This window comes from Fulmarus glacialis, unplaced genomic scaffold, assembly GCF_000690835.1.
Source record: "Fulmarus glacialis isolate BGI_N327 unplaced genomic scaffold, ASM69083v1 scaffold515, whole genome shotgun sequence".
NCBI lineage: Eukaryota > Metazoa > Chordata > Aves > Procellariiformes > Procellariidae > Fulmarus > Fulmarus glacialis.
The window spans coordinates 38,995-61,882 of record NW_009213533.1 but is presented as its reverse complement, the minus strand read 5'-3'; the positions used below and the strand labels follow the sequence as shown (position 1 = coordinate 61,882).

The 22,888-nt window shown below is 40.6% G+C and overlaps 1 protein-coding gene across 1 annotated transcript; it reads left to right on the top strand.

The window, feature by feature from the left end:
- Window positions 1-598: 598 nt before the first annotated feature.
- CHST15 (carbohydrate (N-acetylgalactosamine 4-sulfate 6-O) sulfotransferase 15) lies at window positions 599-20,198 on the top strand. Its single transcript, XM_009578215.1, has 7 exons — window positions 599-1,666; window positions 2,408-2,747; window positions 6,617-6,763; window positions 11,276-11,432; window positions 15,541-15,697; window positions 18,206-18,353; window positions 19,568-20,198. Exons 1-7 carry the CDS (start codon window positions 1,124-1,126, stop codon window positions 19,756-19,758), a joined length of 1,683 nt encoding a protein of 560 aa, XP_009576510.1. The 5' UTR covers window positions 599-1,123; the 3' UTR covers window positions 19,759-20,198.
- The last annotated feature ends 2,690 nt before the right edge of the window (window positions 20,199-22,888 follow it).

Here is a 22,888-nt window from a genome sequence, read left to right as displayed (position 1 = left end):
AGAAACCAGAGATCTTGTCATGAGCCTTTGCTCATGTCTATTATTTAATCCCTTCAATTTGCTGAATGTTTTACTTGTAGCTTTTGGGGTTTTTGTTTGGCTTTTTTTCTCATATGCTTGAAAGGAGACTGTTATCTTATCCCTGCCTTGTACCTCTTAACTAGATTCCTACCCCACTTCAGGACAGTTAATTTAAGGTCCCCATGCACAGATAGAGGGTGAATATTTAAACCTGTGTTACTGGACACTGTCCAAAAGTGCTTCCATATTTGAAGAGCAGATTAAGATCTGTTAGTTTGGTTAGTGAGCAGCTGAGGGAGGTCATGTAACGTTACCTGTGGTAGCAACTGTTTGTTGATGTGAGCAGATGGGTGACTGAAAAGGGCAACTCACTCTGAACCTGAAGCCAAACGTTTCCTGCGTTTAATATCGTGAGTGCTGTAATTAATATACTTGGCAAATAGAAGATATCTTTCCAATAGAGTTGTGAAATTACTTGTGGTAGATTGTACTTTGCTATGGCTGTGAATGAAGGTGAATATAGATATGATGTCTGCTGTTCTGTATCTATATGTATGTTTTTGTTTCTTTAGGTTGTACAATGCAAGTCTTCGAAACTGTCTCTGGGAAGATGAAGCTTCCACTACCAGCGGTTTGGTTTGGAACCCGCTTGTTTTAAGAATACCTGGGAATTTCTGCCCATATTTGCCTATTCCAGCATAAATCAGAGTACAATGAGTTATTTTTATTTTTTGCATATTTTCACGCTACGTAACAATTTTTCTTCCTTCTCATTTTGTTCAATGGGAAAAACTTGAGCCAGCTGTGTAGCTGATTCTTACTTCGCTACATTCCTCTTACTGAGCCCAATTCTTGAAACCACGTCCACAGTACATCTATTTTTGTGTGTTGGTTGTTGGTTTTTTTTCTTTATATGACATATGTTGCTTTTTGAGTGCTTTTAACTGTTCTGGTTTGAACCTGTCCTTTTGTGTTGCTGAGTAGTTGTAGAATCACTCAAGGAATTAAATAATTTCAGCCTTACAGAAGATGACTAATATGCTTCAGCAACATTTTTGTGGCTGTGCTTGGCTCATTAATACAGGAGTTTAACAGTAGTAATATGAGGTACTGCATTAATTGTTGCATACATTTATTACCAAATGACTTGCACAGACAGTGTTTCAGATGCTGCGAACCTAATCATAATAACCAGAAGTGTCCTGTTTGCAAAGGAGAAAATAACATCCCTTTGTACACCGATAGCAAGCAGATGAAGTTGCTTGCAGTTCTGGAAGTAAGGACTGATCACAGTGAAAGCTGGAATGGATTTTTCTGCTTGAGGAAGGGGAAGCTGTGCAGCTTAATATTTGGGTTGATTATAATGACTCTAGTGATGGCATCCTACATACTGACTGGAGCCAAGCATGGCCTGTTGTTAATACCATCTCCCTTCCATTACGGAGCTTTTACTAGCAATCCAAGCTTAATGGACAATGAAAGCCTTAGTGACATGAAAGACCATTACCAGCCTTCTAAAATGAATATTTCATACGTAAAGGATTATCCAAGCATTAAATTAATTATTGACACTATTACTTCAAAGATAGAGTTTATAACGAGACAGCGTCCTGATTTAGAAGAGCTGAGGAAACAAGAGCCACATGTAAGTATGAATTAAAGTGTGTCTGAAACTGCTGTATACTTGCTTATTTCAAGACTTTTGGGTCAATCTTTTACTGAGATAAAAAAAAGTGCAACTGCTCAGATGTTCATATAGTGATTTACACCATCTAGATCCTCCTGAACAGTTGATATTGTAGATCATGCCCTTCTGAGTCATGGGCAAAATAGGTGAGTTATATAAATGGTCCTGACACCCGAAACAAAAAATCAGGCAGTCTTCCAATAGCTGTACAATCTCATTGAATTTTTACCTTGTCTCGTGCAAAATCATTCTGACTTATATTTGCCAATCACCTTAAATGATAAATAAGAAAGGAACCTTTCTAATAACTGATTACCAGTGTGCCTCCCTGAAAATTCAGTCATTGCAAACCTTGTATTTCAGAGTTAAACCTGGAAGTTAATTTGATTTGAGTATTATGTGTTTGACTTTAAAAAATAATTCTTGGGGTTGCAGGGGAGTTGGGGGATTATTGAGGTCCTTTCTGGCCTTAAAATCGAAGGATTTCTAAATGTACTCCTCTCCCAGTCCGACTGTTTGTACAGGATTTGGTTCCAGGGTCATCAGAAGAAATGTTAGATCAACTTTGTAGTAAAAAAAAAAAGGGTTAAAAATGTCCGGATAGTGTTTCTGTTGCATTCTCTTACTGTGCTAAGTTAGAAAAGTATAACTGTCAATTTTTTGCTGCCTTGACTGAAACTGTTGTTCTTTATGTTGCAGATGTTTTCAGTAATTCCTAATAAATTCCTTCCAAATAGCAAGAACCCTTGTTGGTATGAAGAGTACAGAGGAAACACAACCACAGATCCTTATGCAACTAACTCCTATGCACTGTATTCAAAGCGCTTTCGAACCATATTTGATTACCTCAGGAAGGTATTTTGGAACCACTTGTATCATTATAAGGACAAACACTACCGCCTGCGCTGCCTCCCCCATTTCTACATCATTGGCCAGCCCAAGTGTGGGACGACGGACCTGTACGACCGGCTCAGGCTGCACCCCGACGTTCGGTTCTCAGCAATCAAAGAGCCACACTGGTGGACAAGAAAACGGTTTGGTGAGTAAACATGTCCTCTGGTATTCAGACGAGTTGTCTCTATTAAACTTTGACATTTCTTGTATATATTTGGGATGAAGTTTGTGGATTTGCTCCATATTGGCTTACCTTGAAACCACCGGAGTTAATAGTTTTGAAAAATCCAGGTGATGGATGCTCATTAGGTTCCAGCCTGCTTTTGTTTAATGATGTTTTGGGTTAAACCTTGAGATGATGCACATTTCATTTGGTTTATTTGCGGCAGTTTGGAAAATCTAGGAAAAAAACCAACCCACTAGATAAAACCAACCCTGTGAATTTGTAAAAGCAAGAAGAGGAACTATTAGGTTGTGATGGGAGATTTAAAGAATAGCAGTGATAGTTTTGTGTTGCAAAATTCTGTAAAGCGTTTCTTACATGAATAAATGATGGGTCAGTATTTGAAATGGGGGTTGCTTCAGTCCTTACGGTTCAATAAATACAACTGTGCTTTGCGGTAGGAGGTTTGTTAGCGTTGCAGCTCTAGTCAAGCTCTGAACAGTAGGGATGCTCGGCATGAGAAAACTCTCTCACGCTGAGGAACCTGCACATATTTTTGATGCTCTTTTCCTGGGTGACATCAATATTTCATGAAGTGACCCTTCATCTCTGAAGGCAGGCTTGAATAGTTGAGGTTATGGTCTGCTGGAGCAAGACGGGTCCACCCCTCGTGATTGCACCTTTAAAGGGTATCTGAGGGCCGTGAGGCTGAGCATGCCGTTTTATCCATCTGAAGTGTTTATGTCCTTCTTGTTCTCTCTTCCCCGGGCGCCAAGGAAGGTCAATCTTGTGGTTAGAGGCTGGATGAGATGCAGAGAACCCACTTTCAGTTCCTGACTCCGCTGTGTGCTTAGTGCTTTCCTCTAAATGCGGATGCATATAATGCTGTATTCCACCAAATTCTGGATTTTCCCACTTTTGGGTCTAGCTGTTAAGTGCTGGTATGCCCTCACTTTGTATAACTTTGGTTTCAAAGGTCACAGGCTTTTCAGTGATACTACTATTTCCAAGAGGAAGATACTGTTTATTTTATGGTGACATCTTCACTTCGGTTTCCGATTTGCTGTTGCTTTACTGCAGACCCTGCCTTTGGAACAAGGAAAAGCCTAGCACTGTGGGGTAGATCATTTGATGAGGACTTTGCATCATTACTTTCCTTTGGTGCTTTTCTAAGCTTCCTTGAAATGGGAAACTATCTCTTCTAATGAACTGCCGTGGCTAACAGCAAGGAAGGGCACTTTCTGAGGGACCAGGACACCTGCAGTGCTGCTTCTGTTCTTTATTTCAGGGTTGTACCTTCAATTCTTCATTTCTCCTGCACGTGGTGTTGCCGTTTCCATCTCCCTTCCGTGTGCCCTGGAGCCGAGAAGAACCTCTGAGCTCCTGCAGAAGGGGGCTTTGATCCTCGCTGCTCAGTGAGGAGGAGGGCTCAGCCACAGAGCCAGGATTTCATATTTCTCATAGAGAAATAATTTTGCTGTGTCCTTAGAGTTCGTATATTCTTCCTTTGCAAATGCCATAAGAAAGTGGCTAAAATACTTCTTCAGACATTTTCTAAATGCTCGTTATAAACTAAGAGTTAAAGCAATATGATGAAAATAGAGCTGGTCCAGTTTAGGAGACACTCCTAGGAGGCACCAGTGTGAACAGGGGAACTGGGCTAGTTACAAAGTCAAACAAGAGAAGCATCGTGGTTCCCCGTGAAGTCCCACGAGAAGGCAACCGTTCATCACCGTCAGCAGCTGACGGAAGACGAATGATAGGAATTACCTCCTGACCTGAAGGTGAAAAGTCAGGTCAGTGAAGAAAGGGGGTTTTAGACTTGGATGCCTTCCAGTGCGAATGCTGTGCTGCTTGTCTCTGGGTGTGTAGCAAAACCATCTGTGGAAAATCGGGTCTTCCATGAGAGTGCTGGCAGGAAAGCCTGAACTGAACTGATACATTAGGCTAAAATCCTTTATACTAAATAGTTCTCTACATCTACATTAGCCTCAACATAAATGTTTGGAATTAATGTTGGAGAAGTAGTGCATCCAACCTCACTAAATCAAGACTGGACTCACTAAAGCAAGACTGGACTCACTAAAGCTCAGAACTGGACCTACCAAACAGGCAGAAGAATGTAAGAAATCAGGCTGGAGTGGGTATAATTTGAGAACAAGGATGCGTTCCTATCTCTGTGCCGGCATTCACAAACTCTCCACTTGCACTATCTTGTGGTCAGCCACTGGGGACCAAGTGCAGATCCTTGAAGAGAACTTTCTTTGCATAATTAAATTTTTTTAAAGTTATTTTTTGAAGCTGAAGAATGAGGAAAGACTGCAGAGCTTAGGATGTCACGGGAGGGAGATCTGTTCAGATGACCTTCCCATCATCATCTCAGGCTGTCTGCCATCGAGAATGGAAGATTAAGTTTTGCTCCTAGTGGCTCAGTCCTTTCTCTTTGCCTGAACAGTACATTAGCTAATGGTTACTATTTAAAAAAAAAAAAAAAAAAAAAAAAAGGAAAAAAAAGAGAATATGACAAATAGACTAACAAGTGAAACTGAGACAGCCCTGTGGGTATGACTCTTATGCTCCTGGCTATTAACTTGGTTTAGTTCGTAACATTTATCTGGAGAAGAAAGTCTCTTTGTTCTATGGCATTCTCTGGTTCAGTGGATTTTTATGAGACTGACTAATTTCAGCTGAAGCTAAACAGCCCTCCTGGGGAGGCCCCATTTCGCAAATCACCGCTTTCCCATTCTGCTGGGATGGTTGATGCTCTACAGGATTTTGTCCCAGCTTGACTGTCTCCCTTTCCTGGCTCTTAGCCACAATTTCTCTTCCCATGAGTGGGGTGGCAACAAGCCAAGGCAGTCTGTAGCACCATGCATGTACCTTTTTCTTCCCCTCAAAACAAGTCAAAATACACTGCTGAGCTTGCTTCTACCCTCATTAAATCCCACTTTCCTAAAGGGGAAAATCAGAGGGAATGGACAAAAAAACTCCCTCGCTGAGCTTTCCTCTCACATAATGGATAATTATTGGCCTTGCGGGAAAGGGAGAGCTGAGAAGTCCTGCTCTATACTCAGCTTTGCTCCTACTCCGTTGCCTTCCCACTGCTGTCCTTGACCCCTGCCCGCTTGAGAAACTCTCTTGTGGTATGGTAAGAAGCAAGAATGCTAAGACAAGCATGGGCAGGATGTACAGAAAGTGGAGAAATGAGACTAGAGTTGGAAAGAAGAGTGGGAAAAGGAGTATAAAAATCACAGGTGTGGCTCAAGATGCTGAGAAATGCAGGGAGAAGGTGACACGGAACACACCCTGGAGCATAGGGAACGAGAGGAGAAAAATAAGATGCTGTCATGGAGCTCTGTTGTCATACTTGTGAAAGATAAAAACATGAATGATTTCCCACTTTTCTGATTTTGGTAAGTGCATGTTGATTTGCATATTTGGCATCAGAGCGTGTTCTCAGTCTCCATACAGTAAATCTAGTGGGAGTCCAATATTACTTCAATTTATAGTGGTGCAAGTGAAGGCAGGATCTGGTCTTTTATATTCATTCCAAAAGCTAAATTTAGAAGAAAATAAATGCAAGCTATTCGTGCAGGAACTATAAAACAGAACACTTAAGATATTTCCTATCACTTGAATTTATGGCTTAATCGTATAGTATCTCGAATCTCAGCTACTTCATTACTGGCACTTTTATCTGAGTGTTACACTTCGTTGGTCTAATTTTGTGCTGACATTAGCTAGCTCAGTGCCAGCCGTGTCAATGAAGCCGTTTTGGTTTACACCAGCAGATAGTCTTGCCCTGCTATTTTTTTTTTTTTTTTTAACTTCTCTCTTTTCACTGTTTTTAGGAATCATTCGTCTGAGGGATGGATTTCACGATCGCTACCCAGTGGAAGATTACCTTGATCTGTTTGACTTAGCAGCACATCAGATTCAGGGTGTGCTGCAGAGCGAAGTGGCAAAAGAGCGCGGCAAGATGAACAACATCATAATTGGTAGGGCAAATACAGCCTCTGAAAGACGTCTCTGCAGCTCCAGGTTGGCTGCGTTCGTAGCTGAGGCATGAGAGGGGCATTTTCCCAGATGTGAAGGTTCACAGCACAGAGCCCCTGACGTTGTTCTCTGGTGTGCGTGGATAGTGCAGAAGTTCTTGCCTTTTCCTGGAGGGTGGTTACTTGCTTTGTTAAAAAGTTGTGATTATCTTCAGAAAATGCCTGAGCAAGCAATAAATGTCTGATGAATATCAGCATTTAATTAAATCTTAAAAAAAAAAAAAAAAAAAGAGTGAGAATGACCTTGGTGACTCCTTCAAACATTGTTTTCATTTTGTTTTCATTATGAGGGGTTTGCCTGTAGCCACAGAATTGTAGCTTCAGGTTCAAACGCTGTAGCAATGTGTCTGGGATAACACACTAATTGTGATATTACAATGTACGATGGGTGCTGTAGAAATCCTGTAGCTGACTGGAGACAAGTTTCCATAATAGCAACACAGCTCCAAGCGGCTCTTCTCAAGCTCCAACATAAGATACATGTAGGAAGAAGGACCACCATTTTTGGTGTTATCATTCCTATGTAGCCTATGGTGGACTGAAATAAAAATGATTAAACCCCTGAGCTGCTTTGTTAACAGCTTAGATAACGCAGGTTTCAAGGGCAGGAATATACAGAATCAAGTTGAAGCTATCTTGTGTGGTATTTTTTTTCAGGTGTGGAACCTAGAGGCACGGTACAGGATACTATTTGAAGATAATCTTACAATTTCAGCTGATATTAAATTACCTGACTAGCATTAAAAACAGTTTAGAAATGCTGTTGTGTTGTATCTGATGGAAGTCCATGGTTAGGACTGGGCTCTCGGGAGGGATCCCTGGATTGCCTTCCATCACACACAGTGGTCGATCCACCGGGCTCATCCACTGTGGTCCGTGGTGCCATGGGTTTACAGGGCCCACGAGGAACGTCAGCAGAAATTTCTAAATTCTGCTTTTGCTGTCTGCTAAAACCAGAAAACGGAGGGGAAGAGAGTTTTACCAGTCTTACTCTGTCACCTCAATTTTTCCCAGGGAAACCAGACACATTCCATGAAAATACTAGTTGTGCAAGAGACAGTTCCCTCTTGAAAAGAGACTTTTCAAGTAGGCCTGAAGTCATTATTCTATGGAAATTAGAGACAAGATTTTTGCTGCCTGCCCTCAGAGGGAATACCCTCAGAATCTTTTTTTTTTTGTCTCATTCTAACCAAAAAAATTTAACCTGTTGTTGGCTTGATGAAATGGTGATGAAACCAGAGACTTAGCTATAGTCGCATTTGTTCAATACTTTCTCAGCCTCCATTTTAGTCTATTATTTGCTTTATTCAACATTGAGCAAAATTTGCAAGATGAGGTCTTAAGAAATGTTGCCATCAAGGACATCTGCGGATTTTCCTCCTACTTACAATAACACCTCCTGTCCTTTCATGGGTGAAGTGCTTATACTAATTAAATTCACTAATCTAATTGGCAACGTACATCTTTGATTACTTACCTCCCGTTACAGCTTTTTCTGGAGTTCACTTTGTGTTTCTCTTTCCTGTAGTCTCATTTCTTGTTTCATTAAGGTTCTGTTCGCTTTTCTTATTAAGTTTACAGGAAAAGTCCTGAATGATTATACTCATTAAGTCAGTCTTTTATGACCTTGGTAAAAAACAAAACAAAGCTAGCTAGTCTAAAATGAATCTGTATGAATATCAGGTTTGCTATGAATCCTCCATTTTCTTATTTCAGATGACTAGAAAGAAAAATTGAATTAAGCTATAAACATTTCAGTAGCTTATCATGTTACATTATTTTGAAAAGTTAAGCTTCTTTGGATGTTATACTTGGTGGGTAATAATTGCATTTTCCCAAAAAAACCAACATCTGCTTAGAGATGAACCAAAGATCTAGCCTGAGGCATTCTGAGCAGGACTTGTTTATTTGTAATCATTAATAGGATAAATTCAGAGGAATGTCTTGTGAAAACACAGTATGATTTTAATCCATTAATGACTGAATAAAGAGGTTATACATCTATTCTTTAGGCAATTTAGTAATTCATAGATTCTTTAAGTCCATAAGAAAACGAATGTATTTTTAGTTGCACTGCAGTAATTTGACAGAATTACTTTAGCGGTGGTTAATTTATATCATGTTTAGTATGGCTCGCTCTCCTTGCAGATATTAAATCTGTGTTATAAAATGGAAAGGAACACTCTCAAATTCTCAGGAGTACTTTTGGCCACTTCAGAAAATTAAAATTGTAAGAGTCAGCAGAGACCAGAATGATTTTTTTTTTCTTTCTTTTTTTTTTTTTAATTTCCCACCTCTCTACCTCCCACCCCCCCTGCTTAGTTCTTGACAGTCATCTGGGTTTGGGAAGATTTGCCTACTTGAACCCAGGCTATCCTGGACCGACTGCATTAGAGCAGCACCTTGAGTCCCTGTAATGGTTTAGCATGATTTGGTCGTGTGCCTGTGACCTTCCCTTGCTCGTGCGCTGCCTGCAGGGTTTTGGTGGTGGCAGCTGATCCAGCTGAAACAATTTCTGTGGAGTGTTCTGGTCTGTAATGTTAAGAGAATCTGGGCATTTATGTGTAAATGCACTGATTTTATTTCGTTCAGATAACACGTGTAAGCAGATGTTCTTAGGTTTAGTCACTATATATGAGCTAATTGGGATAAATCCAATAGAGCATCAAGTATGATCAGAGGTCTACAGAGCAGAGAAGTACGAAGGAAGATCATAAAAGCTGTTCTAGAGAGGAATAGGTGGCTTGATGAGGTCATAGGCTTTAATCTTTGGCATGATTTAGGCAAACATTTCTGAGGGAGCAGTTTAAGCCTAGCCATTCCTGTCACGGAGATGTAGCGGTGACTTTCTAAGGTCGCTCTCATCCCTGGAATGCACTATTCTGTAAATCCGTGTATGCAAGTGCTCGTACCTATTTGCATGATACCAACTTCTGATAGCACAGAAATAGCTGCATGATGCTTTTATGGTACGGCTATCTCAGCTCTTGTCCTAGATTTAGTTTTTTGTGTCTCTGCTTCACCCAGCGTGGGAGCTGGGCTAATTGAGTTTTAATTGACAAGTCATAGCCCGCCAATGACTAGTCAGTACTTTGGCTAATTCATTTAGAATGGAAAAGCAGAGCTGTGGTGGACACCCGGCTTTAGCCAATGGACCTGATCTCCTCCTTTTGAAAAGAGGCAAAATGAACATGACAGAAGATTAATGTGTTTTCTAACAACTCCCAGACTTTATTAATGAATCACATTATGTTAAGCTGGAGTCTGGAGCCAGTATTTCATGTTGTGTTTTGGCCATCTTTTAAAATGTTTATTAGACTTTCCCAGGAGAGAAGAGGGGAAAAAAAAAGGGAAATCTCGTGCAAGTCTATAAGCCTACAACATTATTATTTTTTGCATCTCATTCCTCTTGATTCAAAAAACCTCATTAACAAGAATTAGCTCTCATTAAACTACCAAAGAGTGGAAGTTTCCAAAAAGCTTCTGTATATGTTTTATTAAACGGTGGTGTGCCACATAAATGCCAGTATTATGTAAAAAGACAGGGAAGATTACACAATTCAAAACATCATATCAGATCATTTATTGAGCAGCTGAAGCATCATATACCTTGTTCTGGCAGAGACATTACTGATAGTGTTTCTCCCTGAATCATTACTTTTAGAGTAAGCTTCTTCAGAAACTAAGGATATCAGAGTCTGGCATTTAACCAAATGTGTTATTTATTCTGTAGACTTTTTATTTTGTCTAATATTTAGTAAATACTTATATTTGACTTAATCTACATGAATAATTGTAGTTATATAAAAAAGCTCTGATAATGGCTAATTCTCAGAAAGGGATATTTCAAACAGCAGTGACACAATTCAGCTCGTTGGTGCGTTTTTTTTTTTTTTTTTTAATTTTTCCCATGTGCTCACCGACCCTCCTGTTTATATTCTAAACACTGTTTACCCGCTGGAGTGGTGGTTTCCACTTTTTTTCTTTAGTTTGTGTCAAATTGTACAATTTGTTAGCAACTTGCTTCTCTGAGATCAGAAACATTAAAACCAACCCTTGGAGTGCTACGGAGAGCGCAGCAGGACTTTGGCAGCGAGGAGCTCCTGCCTCCTCGCTGGAGGGTGGGCCAAAACCCTGAGCAGTCCGTTCCAGCCTGGATCAAATATATCTGCATGTGTTAACCACTAACAGGAAGCAGTGTGGTTAGTGGACAGTAATATTTCAGGTGGAATTACATAAAACCTGCCTTAACGATCACTACCTTCGCAAAGGTACGAGGCAGTGTGATTGCTCTGGCTCTGGGGAGCATTAGCCAGAGCAATTTGCAAGAACCAAGGTATGTTGAAATGAATTGAGTCAATTTTAAACAGTCTACACCAGTTCAAAATTCATCCGATTTCCACTCCAATTCAAAGAATGAAATGAATTACTAGTAGAGATGCTTTTAATTTTTAGGGGAGGCCAGTGCCTCGACGATGTGGGACAACAACGCTTGGATTTTCTTCTATGACAACAGTACTGAAGGAGAACCTCCCTTCTTAATCCAGGATTTTATCCATGCCTTCCAACCAAATGCCAAACTTATCATCATGCTGAGAGACCCCGTTGAAAGGTGAGCAAGGATCACGTTGCTGAAATATGCAGGAAAATTTTCTTACTGTAATGATTATATTCACTCTCGCTCTCTTGGATGCAAATAAGTGTTCACATGGTATTTGACAGAGTTGCTTGGTTTATGATGAGAGCTGCCAAGGGGTTTTGTTCTGTGTGTTTTGGCATATGTAATTGTGATAGAGTATTAAAAAGGGGCATGTGAGTGTAAATGCCACAGCGAGTACCGTGCATGGACGCCTGAGCTATTCCGAAAAAAAAATTTATATGTTGCCAAATGCAATGTAACTCCATTACTGAGCTAATATGGCCTGGTTCTCAGCAGGGCTCACTAGACAGAGCATGGCGCTGCAGTTACATGTCTCAGCATAAGTGGTCCTGTGAAGTGCTTCGATTCATGTTAAATAATAAGGTTTATGTCTTCAAGGGACGTACTGTTCAAAATGATTAAAAGATTGCAAATAGCTCCAGAGTCAGCAAATGATACAAACTTTTTTTTAATCTTAAAAATGCGTGGTGCAACACTCATATAAAGCTTCCCTAGACAATTTTAGCTTGCACTAAAGCTAACAAGTGCTTAGGAGTTCATCCTTGGTCTTCTTGACTTTGTCTGCAGTGGAAGGACTCTACTTTTGCAGAGGTGTGGGCTGTTCTTGAATGGTTCTCCATTGTGTTGGCCACGAACGTCCTTCTTTTCACTTGCATTTCACTTTTTCTCCCCGGTCTTCCTCCAGATTTCTAGGGCATTTCTTTCCACTGTGTCCTCTGGAGGAGAATGATAATGATGAGGGTAATGAGGAGGGTGGAGGGGATGGAGGCAGAGTCCAAAAAGATCAGACCAAGGGGCTGTGAATTGCTTCTCTCTGTAGCTCCGTAGGGATATTCAGGATACTTAGGGCTAGGTCAGTGCTCAAGGGCAAAGCCCCAGAAACAGCCAGCGAAGCGAAGGGGATGCCGATGATGATGGGGACCAGGCTCTGGTGAGAGCTCGGGCACTGGGAGAAGGGCAGGCACGGGGTGCCTGTGCAGGCAGCCCGTACCCCGCTGCCCGGCAGCGGGAAGGGACGGGTGCTCCTTGACAAGCTTCTCCGATGGTAGGACATGGCTACTGGTGAGAGGAGAGCTGTGCTTCCCATCTCCTATGTCAGCAAATACAGTTCTCAACTTTGAACGGCATCTCCTGACCTCAGGATTTAACAGATGGTAATTTTATGCGAGAGAGCTGGCTGAAGCGGCTTCCTCCTGTAAGTTACCAACACATTCCCTGATTGCTTTAACCACTCTCTGTAATGTGGGTGTAGCTCTTTGCCAGCTTTAATAAGGGTGAAATAAGAAGTCAGCTTCATCTCCCTTACTGTATTTATGATAAATTGGTTTCTTTTTGTTTACGATTCCCTATGCCTTTGTTGCTGATAGCTCATCGGAACTGCAGGAGCAAAAGCAGCAGTGGCAGAAGGGGCAGCCTGGGCAGCTCCATCGGCGATGCAGGGCAGCGGGGCAGTTGCCTTGCGGTAGCCAGGAGGACATGGGTGCTGCACAGGGTTTGGGTCTGGTCTAACCTGCACAGGGTCTGGTCTATCCCCAACAGGGGATATTTGGAGGACAGCAAGGTTTGTGATGGTGGGTGTCAATGGCATCATTATTTCATTGTAATGGATGGTGATTGAGGGTAATGACTTCAAGTAGCTGGAACAGCTGAAATCCTAATCAGCAAAGGTTTTATTTCCAGGCAGATGTCCCCAGAATTAAAAACAGATGGTAAGAAATACAGAAAAATCTCGACTGCCTTGCGGAGATAGAACTTGTCCTCAAGAACTTAGTTTTCCATAAGATGTCAGCAAGTCTTTGAAATGATGCATTTATTTTAATGGACGATTAGAAATACTAAGCAGTCATATTAAACCTTTTAAAATAAAATTGCAGCCAGGACTGCTGGCTGATTTCCCCCAGCAAGAAGCTTTTCACCTGCTGTGCCAGGAGCGGTCGGTCCTGCCATCCGTGGGACAAACCTGAGGCTTGTTGATGTACACGCTTTTCTGCAAGCAGGAGATGTTGCTGCGTGCCTAATTTAGTTGAAGTCAGCTGGCTTTGTCCCCTAACTTCTCCGCAGCTCGTACTGTACCCTGCGCTGGTATGGTGGCTCTTTTGTGGGTACAGCGTGAGGGACCCAAGGTCTGCCGTTGCAGAGGGAGAGGACACACATGGTGGCATGGTTGTGGTCCTCAAGCACTGGTGGTCCTCAAGCACTTTGAAATAGGCTGCCCAACACATCTGGTCCAAGCCCAGTACCCTCCCTCTGCTCTGAGATGGAGTTTTTTCATTTAAAGAAAACTGTCTCAACTGCATTTACCAGACTGGGAAGAACTGGACAAAAATCAGAGTGTTTGTCTGTCTTAATTGGTGACTCCTACAGATAGTACTGGGTGCCTCTGCCTCATCTTCTTCACAGTTTGCTGTGATTTTTCTTCTAAAAAGTATGTAAAAAATTGAATTAAAAGCATCCTGCAACAAATGTGTCCCTTTTCTTCCTTTTTAAATGAACAGAGAGTCTTCATTGTTTCATATGGGAATTAAAATCCTGTTCTCGCAAAACACTAACATAAATAATGAGTGCAGAGGGGCTATTCCTGTGCTTAAGTGCTTTGCTGGATTAGGGCCTAAACTTTCTAAATTAAATGATGAATTTTTAAGTACCTGTGGAAATCTAGGGAAGTTAAAAAATAAATAAAGTAAGTGCAATACAAAAGATTACTGCAGCAATAAAATGAGACCTAAATAAATTGGGTTTTTAAAGTCATTTGTTAGAAACCTGTCTTTTTTGAAAGAGGCTGAAAGATATCTAGGATTTCTGGAGTTGTGTTGAGAGGTGGGTGCTATGGAGGTGTAATATTTGTGCTGCAAACACACTCAGGGAAGTGACTCCTCCAGTGTTACAAAGCTGTCTCCAAAATCCTGCAGTGTGGTTGGGTTCTGGTCACAGTTTCTAAGCCTAAATACAAAAGAAAATTAAAATATCATGTTCAGTGGATTATTCACAATCTAATATTTATGCCATGTTAGAACATTTCCTTTGTCTCTTCGAACCATGTTTATCTTGGAAAAGTTTCATCAATGTTTCAGGGATTAATGCTAAAGTAGATATTTTATTGCCTGTAGGTTTTGGGTTGTTTCCCCACCACCACCCCCCAAAGGGACTTGAATTTAGATAAACTTTTTAAAGTGTTATTAAGCAATTGTAAAACTTGTGCTAAAAAATGTGCAGTGAGGGGATACTCCTCTGCTGTAACCTAGAGAAATTCCTGTTGCTGGTGGCTCTTGCTCACAGCAGCAGCTGAGGCAGGGGCTCTGCTGGCCTTGCAAGCTGCAAACACGCAGGGGCCCAAGTCCTGCTGTCCTCGAAGTGGAGGTGGGACTGCTTGGGGAATGCAGCCCTACAGACTGTAACACAAATGGGAACCATTCACCTAGCTGTAGTATTTCAGCTTTAAAAAAAAAAACCCAAGAGGTGGAATGCTGTAAATTGGAAGTTTTTGATGGAAGGTCAATATAGGATTGGAGGTGGAGCTTTCTGCAAAAAACTAGGAAATCTGGACTCTTTCCTACTCTTGATGCTAGCTGGCTTGGTAATCATATAAAAATCGCTCTTTCTAACCCATCCCATTCTTCTGTTGGTTTTGAAATCAGCTTTAAGCTTTTGAGACGAGGACTGTTTCTATCCATGGCAGTGTGGAGCACCAAATATAGAGGGGTGTATGTCAGCTGAGACCAGTTCTACTGTTCATAGATAACACAAATTTAAAGTATATACATTTGAAAAAATTGCCTTCAGGAGAAAATATTGGCTCGCACAGTTACTAGGGTCAGGTTCTCAAGGGATGCTGACCTTGAAAGCAGGGATAATGTTTAGCAACTCCGTGGAGTGGATGTTACTCTGAGCCAAACCCTATAAAAATGAATAGAAAATGTGTCACTGGCTGAAGAGGCAGTCGGTGGGGTAATGTTACACACACGTACCCTTTCCCTCGATTCATGTAACTGATTGCCATTGTCATGTAAATAAATCTTCTTTCATTTCCTCTGCCATTTACTTACACATATCTCATTTGCAGGTTGTACTCCGATTATCTGTACTTTGCAAGTGCTAATAAATCTGCGGAAGATTTTCACGAAAAAGTGGCAGAATCACTGCAACTGTTTGAAAATTGCATGCTGGATTACTCACTGAGAGCCTGTGTCTACAACAACACCCTGAACAATGCCATGCCCGTACGTATTTCCAAGAACATTTCATTCCTTGCTTGTTTAATGCTACGTTGTCTCAAGGTCATTAAAATACCGAAATACTGTGCAAATAAGCATCAAGAAATAAAACTTTCTCCCTTTTCATTTGTGAAGCGGATGACATAAATATATATGTAAGCATGTAAAAGCTGATGTACTGGCTCAGCTGCCTCCTCAGTCTGTTCCCTGATGAATGCCAACAGTAATAATACAGTCTTTCTGTTGTGCAAGCGTATGGAGAGCACATTTAGTGAGGATTACAGTTTAATGTGTAAGCTTTTTGCAGATCTCTCCAAAAAGTAGCTCTGGCAAGGATCTTTGTGGTACGAAATTGCCTCAAAATCAGAATAAATTATGTATTCTTTCACAAGAAAAGGCTACCAGTAACTAGATAAAACCTTTCTTTTTTTTTAAAATTGTGCGCATCAGAAAATGATAACAGGAAGTACAGAAACTGCTGGCAGGGGACTGGATAAGTATTACAGGCTCAGTATTCCAAAATTCACATTTTTAGTGTAGAACTGACTTTAAATTTTGCTTGAGGGGGGAGAATAATATGGAAGAGATGGACTTGAAGTATCACATCTGGCCAGTTTGCCATTCAATCCTATTTTATTTGCTGAGGCTGTAAAGGACTCAGAGGTAACACTTCCCTCCGTTGCCTCCGGGGTGAAGTTATTGCCTCCTCCACTTGAAAAAATAACCATAAAAGAGTGTATTGCACAGGCTTGAGCCCCACAGCACTTAATGTCTGCTGCTGGTGGACATTCCTCTTACCTTGGCGGGTAGACTGGAGCTGCTAGTCTCCAGGACCTCCACAGACACGAGTTGCTGCCGGGCAGTATCACAGTATTTTCCAGCTACCTGCTTGCACAAATGCATTTCTTCCAGTGTGGGGAGAAAAAGGCAGAGAGAGAACCAGAAGGAAAGATTTTCCTCTTATCTTCGTCCTCAAGGTGCAGAACCAATCTTCATTTGTTGTCTTAGGCAGCCTTCTGAAGAAGACACTTTTGCAGATGAACAGAGGATGCCTCTTTCCAGAGAGCCACAAGCAGGTGTTTTTAATAAACCACAAATGCTAACTCTGCTCCTCAATGGGCTGTTTTAGCTTCTTCTTCAGCCAAGTTGCTAAAATCTGTTATGTGCATGGTGTGCTATATATTGAAAAAGTAGGGATTATTTTCCCCGATGAGCTCATTAGATTGCTAATTGTGCGACTACACCGGAAGAATTTTGTTTTGCTATTTGTTCATATATTCCTGAAACAAGGGAAGTGTCATAGACCTTGTCACTGCTGATAGACACTAACCTGTAAAGAAAGAGGCATTTGGCAGCTTATCCTCACTTAGAGTCAGTGATCGCCCTGGAGAAAGGCGTGCCGAACCAGGGCGATCAAACCAACAGTCCAGATGTGGATATTATGGAGAGGAGAATGGGTTGGGAAACTCTACTGATGCCCTGTGATGTGTAGCACGTATATAAGGTCTGCTGAACATGGAGGCTTAATGTTCTAAGCAGCCAAAGACACACATCAAAATCGTACCTTATGATAATAATGACTTAGCAATAATTCAAAATACGGCTTATTTTACTGGAATTTAGGTATCAGTGTAGGTCACACAAGTCAGTGTAAGAAGCAAAAGAGTCTATTGTTATCTGACTTCATTGGTTCTGCGGTAATGCGACTTGAAGATGTTAAGTCTCTTTTTTGAAAGATGTTTATGGCTTGGGATTCATGTTTCTCTCTTCTGAGTCTGAAGGGATTTAGAAAAATATTTCTAAGCACAGTTGGAGGTTGGACTTTTAAGAACACCAGACTACTCTTTTTATGTTTCAACTTGTTATGTAAAATTGAGGAGGGAAGAAAAACAGAGATTAGGTCAGGACAGGCTGAAAAACTGCTTTTTCACGTCTCTGGTCTAACATAGTCTGGCGCTCTCATTGCATACTCAGACGATGCACCATTAACGCTGTCTAGCAGCCACTGCTACTGCAGCTTAGATCTAAATCTAATGATTGCAATCAGAAGATAAAGCAAACACACCCAAATCTAATTCCTGACACCGAATCAGAATACTTGTGCTACTCATGGCAGCATGATCTGGTACAGCTGATAATCAAAGTGAAATAAGCAGCCTAAGGGCCTGAAGCAGGACTTAGCGTCTTCCCTTCCACCTCTGTTCGTCCAGGGGCTGAAAGCCCTCAGCGTCTCCGTGAAGGCTGGGTCATCCCAAGCACGGAGGAGCATGGTGCCAAGCCCTTAGTAAAATGACATCTCTAACCAGTAGAAAGGCCATTTGCGAAGATTTCCTTAAGCTGCACTGAAAACAAGAGGAAGATTAAGAAATGTTCAAATAGTGTCTTCTCATGGTTCCTCAAAGGCAGGTATTTGGGATTTTTGCTCAGAAGACAGAGGTAAGTGTTGGTTTGTTACTGCTAGAAGGTTGTAAGATGAATTAATTTTTATTTCTTTTGGGTTTTTTGTGCTTACAGGTCAGGTTACAGGTTGGGCTCTATGTTGTGTATCTTTTGGACTGGCTGACAGTTTTTGACAAGGATCAGATACTCGTTCTTCGCTTGGAGGACCATGCATCAAGTGTGAAATACACCATGCACATGGTGTTCCAGTTTCTGGATCTGGGTAGGTGTCTTCTGGCTGTTTTGAGATAAGTGCTAAAAATCATTATTCTCCTTCTTCTAGGTCATTTTTGCTTTATTAAGAGACAAAACAGAAGCGTGGGAATCTGTCTTGAAGGATGCATTAATCTCCTTGCCTGGAGTCAAGCAAAATTAAAATTCCCAAATTCCCATAGGAAGGCTGGTGTTAGAAGATCTTAATAAGACTATATCAAGAAAAAAAATCAAAACCATTCAGAATGTAGGGATATATCTTACCATACGGAAGCCAGTCCTGCTTTTGAAGGCAGTCGGGGCTTGTTTGTCACGGGCTTACATAGGTACAAGAGCTATCCCACGCAATTTAAACAAATGGAAGTGCTACCGTGGTGTGCATGCTGTTGCCAGCATGCACCAATCCAGAATCTAAATCTGAGTATGAGGAAAGGTTGCATTTCTAGCCGGGGAGACGGGGGGAATTGTGTTTTTGCCGTGTTGATTGAGACATCTGTTGCTAATCCTCAGAGAAACGCTGGCAGACAAAATGTTGCCCAATGTTGATTCGAGAGTAGCAAGAGGACGAAAATGTGGCTGCAAAATAGTCTGGCTGGTCCAAACACTGGTCTAGATGATGAGAAAGTTTGAATGTAGCAGATTGAACAGATGAAGAGCTTGGCATCTTCTTCCTGAATATGATTTGCACTGGAAAAGTCTGTGGGTTTTTATCTTGCTGAAGTACATTGTCAAGGGCTTACATTTATTCCTGGAATAGGGGCATCGCTGTACGTGTATACCACTTTGATCCCACTGACAACCTCAAAGACAAACAAAAAAAGGGCTTACATGAGTGAAGCTTGTGGAGTTTCTACCAGGTATTAAACTACTCACATCATAAAATGAAATAACAGTATAAAATAATTGCAACTCCAAAATGGACAGGAAGTTGTATTCAATGTCATAGTCGTTTTCTGGAAATAAATTTTTTCCCCCAGAAATTATTTATGCTGCTTGTTGTAGAGATGATTAATTAGTGTGGAAGGAAAACATATTATTTCAGTATTTACTAACAGTGATTTATTATATTAATCTAAACCTGTATTCAATATTGTGAAACATCATCGCTGCTAACACAAATTCCATTTGTCTTCCCTTGGCAAACCTTCTGAGTTAGTCATTTGTCTTCTTTAGCACGGGCATTTTTGGTGAAATATTTTAAGATAATATTCCATTTTTCCACAGGACCTTTAAGTGAGAAACAAGAAGCTCTGATTACAAAGAGTCCTGCATCAAACACTAGGCGACCTGAAGACAGAAGTCTGGGACCTATGCTACCAACAACGAAGGCAATTTTAAGAGATTTCTATAAGCCTTTTAATACAAAACTGGCACAAGTTCTTTTTGATGATGCTTTTTTATGGAAGAGGACATAATATGTAAATTTAGTGCCACAAATACAGTGCTTAAAGGAGTTTTTATTTTTTTAAATTCTATTTTTGTGCGTGGATATTTACATTTTTCCCATTCCAAAGAGAAGCCGATTGACGAGCTGAGACTCTCACCTTCAGTCAGCACACTTCACGACAGTTATACCACATTTTCCTCGTGAGGATGTAAAGCATCTTGCTTATCAGTTTATTGCAACTTCTTTTACCCCAGCAAAAGAGTAGAGTGGAAAAGCATTAGTACAAAGATGATGTCTTACACTCTCCATGGGGATGTTGAAGTTTAACTTTCTTTAAGATGCTGCAACACAGAATTAGCATCAGTTTCCTACAATTACGCTTATAATTTCATTTTCAATATATGTTATTCATTCATTTTTTCAAACAATCAATGTCATTTAGTCATTAAAATTTTTAATTGAATTCAACCTAAAATTTTGTTTCTTTTTGTCAGCATATTCACAAATGTCTTCACTCGCACTAAGGTTTTTATGTTTCCTTAATTCTGAAACAAAGATAAAGGATAATTGCATTTACATAGATTTCCAAGTCTAATTTATATCTTCAAGAAAAATGGACTTTCCTAGCCACAGTTATTGTAAAAAAAAAATTATATTCCAGGTAAGAGTGGATGACTGAAATCTAAACAACAGGCCACATTCAGTGTTTAGCATAACAGATCCATTTTCTTCCATATTTTGTCCATGTAAATACAAATACGTATCACCTATTCATATCACTCACACATTTTCCCAGGATGTAAAGTCCATTGCTGGCCATGGAGAGCTTTTATGGAGTTTCCTGTTTGGTCGTACACAATTACTCTTCTCCATTGCAAAGAAATAAGCAAAGAATAAGCCATAAAATCATTGTGAAATCTTGTTATTAAATGCATAAGTGGACAGGATGCACAGTATCTTGCATCCTCATAGAAAGGATATATTAATTAATGAATCAGTTGCACATTACGTGCTTCCCTCTTCAGGAAAGTTGTCTACATCTAGTTAAAAAAGTTGAGATATACAGACTTGAGAAAAAAACATTTTGAAAGCTATGGAGAAACTTTGGACTGTCGGAAAGCTTTTATTTGACTAAAATGGCCACATTTTAATATAAATGTGCAATAATGCAATATTTGATTTCAAACACACTTGCTTAGGGTCACTGTCAGCTACAGTCTCCAGTCTTCCTGCAGGTAGAACTGGCCAGCATAGTCTACCTAAGATAGGGACTTTTTCCAGAAACAAATGAAGATGCTTCCTTTTGATAATTTCCTTTCAAGGGCTAAACTGATTGTTTCTTCCCTGAATGTGTGTTGAGTGGGTCAAATGAAGCTGGTGTCTAGGTAGGAGGTATCAAAAGCCCAAAGAATCGTCTCAAATTGGCTTCATGTGCCCTTTCGACCCCACAATACGGCTTACTGATGGATTCACAAATACATTTACAAATACTAAAGGTAACTATTCACCATCCTCCTCCATGCGGACATGTTGTTCACCTCCTGTGTTCCTAAATAAGGAGTTAATGCTGAAAACTTCATGAGTTCTGAACATTTCACACATGTTAATGTGGTTGATGACGTGAGATTTTTGTAACAGAAGTCCATTTCTAGGTCCTTTGATAACTGGTAATGCACTGTTTAAAAACAATTCAGTCTGGTGTTTGGAAAGCCTAAACCAAGTAATTTAGGCAGGCGAAACAAGTTCTAGACAACCAGAATGAATTAGTTCTAGTTCAGAAATGCTTACAGACCAAAAATGGTTAGAGAACTGAGAATGGACTATTTTACCAGTACAAAAAAAAAAAATCATGGCAGCATGAATCAGAAGATCAGAATGAATTCACCACTGTTTGCAATGTAAAATTTACAGTCAACAATTTATTTACACTAACGATTTCTGCCAGCTGTGCTCTGAATCAGAGTCAACACTGTGTGGTCAGGATAACTCTATACAGAACGTTTGCTAACCTGATCTGCCATGGTCAAATATTTCCATTTAGTTGTCAGCTACAACCATGATCTAATGATATTATCTTACCAGCCCTATAAGCTAATGAATGTATCTGTCATTATCTTTTAGCGTGAGCATTAATTTCGTGAACAAATCTCACACACGCTAGTTTGTGCCACACTGATGTATGGTGCTGAACTCTAATTTCTGCCAGCAGACCCATGCAGTCCACCAGTGGTCGGGGAGATTCTCTCTGCCTTTTGCCTATGTATATAATCTAAATCAAAATGTGCTTCATGGTCAAAATTTCTGCTTTAGGCTGAGTCATACTCAGTACCCTGCTAGATTGAGGTCTTGCCTAGTTCTGACTCAGAGGAAGGAGAAAGGCTGAAGGTTGCCTGTAGGAAGGTGGACAGTGGTGACCATATGTGCCCAAGTGTGGATAAGCTCAACAGAGAGCAGTTGGTGCACTGAGTGTCACCGTGTTGTGTGTAGCACAACAACACATGGAGAAGGGGCTATAGCTATAGATGATCTGTTAGGAGCCTGTGGTCCTTCCGAAAGTAAATGAGGATGCTTTTACGTCTTCATCTCTTTCATGAGCTCCAAAACGTGATCTCTTGATTTAACACATTGCAACCTTACGCTGTTGGGTTGTGGCATGACTTAACTGTCAAGAGGGCATCTTGGAGGTAAGGATGTTTCTCTGTAGTCCAGACTGTAAAAACAGTATTGATCTGGTGACTCTGAAATAAAATAACATTTGGTGTTGTCGACTGATGTGATGGTGCTGGGTGTCGGACCCCTCTTCTTCAGCCACAGAGCAGACAATGTACCACTGCCATTCAGTGGATTCACTCCTGCCACACAGCAAATGTCTACGTGGCATAAAGCTCATCCCAAGTTCTTCTAGTTCCCTTTACCTTTCTGTTGACAATTCTAGCTGTGAAAGAATTTAATATTATTGTTATTATTCACTGTAGCACTGAGCTGACCTACATCCCCAAAACAGTAATTTGCTAAGAAATTGGATTGACTATCAAGACAATATATTTTCTTATTGTCAAAGCATAGCAGCGGCTCTTTGCAAAGAGCTCAGAAAATGTGTGTCTCACACTGTGCTTCCTCTTATCTCTGCTGAACAAAAGTAATCAGGCAAAGATGCA

Bases quoted from the DNA above. Each gene is read 5' to 3' on its own strand.
- CHST15 (XM_009578215.1), top strand. From the start codon at position 1,124: ATGAGGTACTGCATTAATTGTTGCATACATTTATTACCAAATGACTTG. The intron at 6,764-11,275 runs GTAGGGCAAATA...TTTAATTTTTAG, and splicing joins GATGAACAACATCATAATTG to GGGAGGCCAGTGCCTCGACG. The intron at 11,433-15,540 runs GTGAGCAAGGAT...TCTCATTTGCAG, and splicing joins CTGAGAGACCCCGTTGAAAG to GTTGTACTCCGATTATCTGT.